Source organism: Daphnia pulicaria, chromosome 1 (assembly GCF_021234035.1).
Source record: "Daphnia pulicaria isolate SC F1-1A chromosome 1, SC_F0-13Bv2, whole genome shotgun sequence".
NCBI classification, from domain to species: domain Eukaryota; kingdom Metazoa; phylum Arthropoda; class Branchiopoda; order Diplostraca; family Daphniidae; genus Daphnia; species Daphnia pulicaria.
The window spans coordinates 34,677,027-34,683,026 of record NC_060913.1 but is presented as its reverse complement, the minus strand read 5'-3'; the positions used below and the strand labels follow the sequence as shown (position 1 = coordinate 34,683,026).

The 6,000-nt window shown below is 37.1% G+C and overlaps 1 protein-coding gene and 1 long non-coding RNA gene across 5 annotated transcripts; one reads left to right on the top strand and one right to left on the bottom strand.

Annotated features, from left to right (window-relative positions):
• Nucleotides 1–253: 253 nt before the first annotated feature.
• Nucleotides 254–1,475, bottom strand: LOC124321264. The gene is made up of 4 exons (XM_046784180.1): nucleotides 1,272–1,475; nucleotides 1,009–1,210; nucleotides 815–921; nucleotides 254–747 (listed from the first exon to the last, which is right to left on the bottom strand). Exons 3-4 carry the CDS (start codon nucleotides 878–880, stop codon nucleotides 262–264), a joined length of 552 nt encoding a protein of 183 aa, XP_046640136.1. The 5' UTR covers nucleotides 881–921; nucleotides 1,009–1,210; nucleotides 1,272–1,475; the 3' UTR covers nucleotides 254–261.
• Nucleotides 1,476–1,857: 382 nt separating this feature from the next.
• LOC124321268 lies at nucleotides 1,858–3,597 on the top strand. 4 transcript variants are annotated; one of them, XR_006914231.1, is made up of 5 exons: nucleotides 1,858–2,408; nucleotides 2,499–2,641; nucleotides 2,707–2,931; nucleotides 2,997–3,144; nucleotides 3,220–3,597. It is a non-coding gene; the product is annotated as an uncharacterized LOC124321268 (long non-coding RNA). The 4 variants fall into 4 exon arrangements; XR_006914230.1 differs by having other exon boundaries at nucleotides 1,858–2,436; XR_006914229.1 differs by having other exon boundaries at nucleotides 1,859–2,412.
• The last annotated feature ends 2,403 nt before the right edge of the window (nucleotides 3,598–6,000 follow it).

Sequence of the window (6,000 nt, the reverse complement as noted above, 5' to 3'; positions counted from 1 at the left end):
CTGGCCGTACTTGTCGGTAGGCATAATCACTGAAAAACTTATTCCACTTACCCCTATCCAATTGTTTTACACAACATTGCGCGAAAGAGGAAGTAGCCTGACTTCGATGAAGGGGTAGAAGGAGAATTGTTTGAAATTAGAATGCCTCCCGAAAACCGCCGAAAACAATGACATAAACGTAAATGTCAATCAAGAAAAACTTCGGCTGCGACGTGAAGGATTCGCAAAGCGACAAAGAATATCACTTAATCAATTTACGTATTAGACGTGTTGTTGTGTATTAGATTGAATCTTTAGTCTTTCCATACATGATATCGTAGAGATCTTCGGGATTTCATCGTCTCTAATGGGGTCACCCATTAGTTTACGTGCTAATATGGTGGAATTAAGAACGTCAAGCCTATCACGAACAAGACGTTTTGATGAAGACATATCAGATTTTTCGCATCGTTGACGTTTACAACGATTAACTGCCTCACGTAAACTACAAGTAGGGGAATTGGCTTCGTAATCATCTTCGTCTTCTTGGAACTCTTCAAAAGATTTGCGATTACAGATTGTCATAGCCATTTCTAATTCGGGATCATCACGATATATGTCTGATGCAATCTCTACGTGTTCATTATTAGAGCATGATGAAGGAAGGGGCTCAGAATCGTGAATACTCGGCGCATCCTTTTCATTGTTGGATCTTCCAATAAGCTCTTGAGTTGGGTCACTGATACGAGTTTCAGACTGCACCCCTCCCTATTATTTGAAATGCATAATAAAGTTTAATTGAAACTCTGGTTAGGTACAATAGAATGATATTTACTGGAATAGAGCCTGCAAGGACAGCATTGGTTTTGCCAAAGACGAGGCCAAAGAGTTCATTCAGCATTTTAAGATGCAACGGTTTAAGAATTACTTGTTGGCCACCTCCTAATAACAAAATTGTTAAACACCATGCTTCAATAACATAAACTCTGCTATAATAGGCTACCTGTCTCACTCAAACTAATAGGCTACCTGTCTCACTCAAACTACGATTACATTCAGCAATATTAGCAGTTGCTATTGCTTTGATGTTAGCAAATTTCTTCTTCGTCTCCTTAACATCATGAAATGGTTCATCAGGGCAGGCATGTCCTAAGGTTTCTACAATTGCTTTCCAAGCACGTTTTTTGTGTTATTTGGTAAAACCCGGCCTCAAGGCACCAAGAATAACACCCTAGACCAATAACAATCAAGTTAACATTGGTTAACATTAAACTAATAAGCAACACAATTACCTTTCTAGCCATATATTCATCCAATAAATTTTCTATTTGTAATGTCGACCAAGCTTTTTCTTTTATTGCTGGTGCCATTTTAACCTCGTAAGTCTTTCACTAGCACAATAAACAAAGTTCAAGATACCAACTTTCAATCAAAAAGTCTTATAACTTTCAAAATTCTAACTTCTAAGCTCTAGCAGACGCCTTGCAATAATAATAAACTAAACAGCATCTACTGCTATACAATGAATATGAAAGAAATATATTCTTATTGCCTTTATTGCCTTATTGGTCTCGCCCTCTAAGAAAATAAAAAATTCTATGCTTGAAAAATCTGATCTTATGATTCGAACTTCCAGTGTGGGTGTAGTTTCCGTCGGGCCCCTTGGTCAACACGTTTGATGGCGGAACCTTTTGTGAACATAATTAACCTTTAGCGCTTTATAAAAATGTATTTGGCCGAATGACGACATTTTTGTACGTGTGCGACTGCGAATTTCAAATGTGCGCCATTAAGTCGGTCGAAGTTTTGATTATCGCCCAAAGCCGGGGAAGAAAATGCATCAGTAGCAGCTACACCCAGATAACAATTTATCCCTGAGAGATTTTTAAAATTCTTATTTTAAAAAGCCGAAGGCTTACCGCCTTTTAAGGGTGAGAGATTTGAAGAAACGAAAGTGCAGACAGCGCTCCAAATAGTATTAACCCTGAGAGGTCCCTGGGGAATTGGGCGGGGGGCGACGATAACGGTTTTCGGGACTTTGACGCTCTCGTGATGCTCCGATCACGACGCGACTTACCTCATTCGACGTAGAATTACTTTTTACATATATTATGACTTAATTTTACAACAATTAACAAAATTAACGGGAGATTGGAAGCAAAAAAGGAGAAAAAAAGGGGAAACTTCTAAAATATAGGAAAAAAATGTCTTCTAAAATTAGAGGATGCAACCACCTCTAAATGAAAGAAGAACTTTTCATCTAACGGAAAAGACTAAATTTGCATTATTGTTTTCCTTGTTCGCGAGATATCTGCGAAAGAAAAAGACACCCAGATTGACTTTGAGTTGATTGTTTGTTGACTAGCAGACGACGGTAATTTGCAACAGCCAGTCAGCCAGTCTGCTTGTGGGCTGTGGCATGGCCTACTGTGGGTACTTAAATTTGATCGTTTGAATGTTTGTGATTGATTTCATCTTGTGAAGCAATGTGTTTATGTTTCAAATTTTAACTATTGCAGGATTATAATAAGGAAAGAAAAACATGCCTCTTGTGTCACAACTGACTGTTCCTTTACCTATCAAATCTGTACCAAATTTGGCAGATAGGTCACATGTATAGGTGCTGAATCAACTGGAAAACGTAAAAAAAATGGAATTTAAAGTATGTGTTCATTTTTTCCCTAATCCTTCTGTCTGATAAACACTAATCAAAAAAATTATTTGCAGATTACATTTATCATCAGACATACCTCCATTTCAGTTTTTATTTGTCGGAAAGATGACAAGTTGGAAATTGATCTACATGTCACCCTAAATGATATCATAGCATACAATACTTTTTTCGGGATGCAAAACGAATTTCCCTCATTTAAAAGGCATGTATGATTTCAGGGTTGAAATTTTGTAACGAAGAAAAATGTAAGCTGCAGCTGTGTAAAATGGAATTGACAGGTTGTATTCATTATTCACTAATCTTTCTGTGTGATTATACAACTCAACAACACAATTTTTTGCAGATTACATTCATCATCAGACATCTTTCAGTTTCAGAAAGCTATGCATTGAAGATGACAAGTTGACAATTGATTTACATGGTACCCTAAGTGATATCCTAGAATACCATATTTATTTGGCCTTCAAAACAAGCTTTCCCCTCAGGCCTCAGTACTGTTTTATTATTCCATGTTTTACGTGATGATGAGAACATGGGATTTTACAATGTTATTTCTATTTCCAAAGATTATAGCGAAGTACTGATGGACCATGACAGTATATACTTTGACTGCCAAGACTCCTAATCAAGAATCCATGGCTATAGAGAATTTCGCTGCCCACGCTATTCTCCAGCTACTCGTCGTGATTGCCAACAATTAGGGTTAGGATTCAGCCCAACTTGTGTCGTCATAGCTTCGAGCTGAACATTAAGAAGGAAAAGCCACCTTTGGTCTAATTCATCGATGTTGTATGTAGAATTCAATAATATGTTCATTGTTTTTAAATAGATATGAACCCTGGCAAAATCAATTAGATGCAGCAGTTGGGAGTCACAAAATCCTTTTTTGTCAAGCGTCATGTGCTAGTTTAATAGGTTTACCAATACAAGATTTTTGAAACGGGTCAAGTTTCAGTTCAATTTTGCGAGACCACCGGCACACGAACAACTAGCGTCATCTAGTAGTAGTATCAGAAAAGAATTTTGAACCCACCCTAATTTGAAAAACAAAAGACGGAGTTTTTATTCCACACAAGAGGTGCAACAGTGAGAGTATAAGATGACGAACAGAGAAAACAATACGAAAACTAAATTTTTAAATTTCCTAATCAAGAAAAAAAACGAAAGGAGACTTATAAAATCTCGAAGGTGCCACAGAGGGGCTTGTCCCTGAGAGATTTTTAAAATTCTTATTTTAAAAAGCCGAAGGCTTACCGCCTTTTAAGGGTGAGAGATTTGAAGAAACGAAAGTGCAGACAGCGCTCCAAATAGTATTAACCCTGAGAGGTCCCTGGGGAATTGGGCGGGGGGCGACGATAACGGTTTTCGGGACTTTGACGCTCTCGTGATGCTCCGATCACGACGCGACTTACCTCATTCGACGTAGAATTACTTTTTACATATATTATGACTTAATTTTACAACAATTAACAAAATTAACGGGAGATTGGAAGCAAAAAAGGAGAAAAAAAGGGGAAACTTCTAAAATATAGGAAAAAAATGTCTTCTAAAATTAGAGGATGCAACCACCTCTAAATGAAAGAAGAACTTTTCATCTAACGGAAAAGACTAAATTTGCATTATTGTTTTCCTTGTTCGCGAGATATCTGCGAAAGAAAAAGACACCCAGATTGACTTTGAGTTGATTGTTTGTTGACTAGCAGACGACGGTAATTTGCAACAGCCAGTCAGCCAGTCTGCTTGTGGGCTGTGGCATGGCCTACTGTGGGTACTTAAATTTGATCGTTTGAATGTTTGTGATTGATTTCATCTTGTGAAGCAATGTGTTTATGTTTCAAATTTTAACTATTGCAGGATTATAATAAGGAAAGAAAAACATGCCTCTTGTGTCACAACTGACTGTTCCTTTACCTATCAAATCTGTACCAAATTTGGCAGATAGGTCACATGTATAGGTGCTGAATCAACTGGAAAACGTAAAAAAAATGGAATTTAAAGTATGTGTTCATTTTTTCCCTAATCCTTCTGTCTGATAAACACTAATCAAAAAAATTATTTGCAGATTACATTTATCATCAGACATACCTCCATTTCAGTTTTTATTTGTCGGAAAGATGACAAGTTGGAAATTGATCTACATGTCACCCTAAATGATATCATAGCATACAATACTTTTTTCGGGATGCAAAACGAATTTCCCTCATTTAAAAGGCATGTATGATTTCAGGGTTGAAATTTTGTAACGAAGAAAAATGTAAGCTGCAGCTGTGTAAAATGGAATTGACAGGTTGTATTCATTATTCACTAATCTTTCTGTGTGATTATACAACTCAACAACACAATTTTTTGCAGATTACATTCATCATCAGACATCTTTCAGTTTCAGAAAGCTATGCATTGAAGATGACAAGTTGACAATTGATTTACATGGTACCCTAAGTGATATCCTAGAATACCATATTTATTTGGCCTTCAAAACAAGCTTTCCCCTCAGGCCTCAGTACTGTTTTATTATTCCATGTTTTACGTGATGATGAGAACATGGGATTTTACAATGTTATTTCTATTTCCAAAGATTATAGCGAAGTACTGATGGACCATGACAGTATATACTTTGACTGCCAAGACTCCTAATCAAGAATCCATGGCTATAGAGAATTTCGCTGCCCACGCTATTCTCCAGCTACTCGTCGTGATTGCCAACAATTAGGGTTAGGATTCAGCCCAACTTGTGTCGTCATAGCTTCGAGCTGAACATTAAGAAGGAAAAGCCACCTTTGGTCTAATTCATCGATGTTGTATGTAGAATTCAATAATATGTTCATTGTTTTTAAATAGATATGAACCCTGGCAAAATCAATTAGATGCAGCAGTTGGGAGTCACAAAATCCTTTTTTGTCAAGCGTCATGTGCTAGTTTAATAGGTTTACCAATACAAGATTTTTGAAACGGGTCAAGTTTCAGTTCAATTTTGCGAGACCACCGGCACACGAACAACTAGCGTCATCTAGTAGTAGTATCAGAAAAGAATTTTGAACCCACCCTAATTTGAAAAACAAAAGACGGAGTTTTTATTCCACACAAGAGGTGCAACAGTGAGAGTATAAGATGACGAACAGAGAAAACAATACGAAAACTAAATTTTTAAATTTCCTAATCAAGAAAAAAAACGAAAGGAGACTTATAAAATCTCGAAGGTGCCACAGAGGGGCTTGATCCCTGAGAGATTTTTAAAATTCTTATTTTAAAAAGCCGAAGGCTTACCGCCTTTTAAGGGTGAGAGATTTGAAGAAACAAAAGTTCCGACAGCGCTCCAAATAGTGTTAACCATGAGAGGTCCCTGGGGA

Bases quoted from the DNA above. Each gene is read 5' to 3' on its own strand.
- LOC124321264 (XM_046784180.1), bottom strand. From the start codon at position 880: ATGCTGAATGAACTCTTTGGCCTCGTCTTTGGCAAAACCAATGCTGTC. The intron at 748-814 runs GTAAATATCATT...TTCAAATAATAG, and splicing joins TCCTTGCAGGCTCTATTCCA to GGAGGGGTGCAGTCTGAAAC.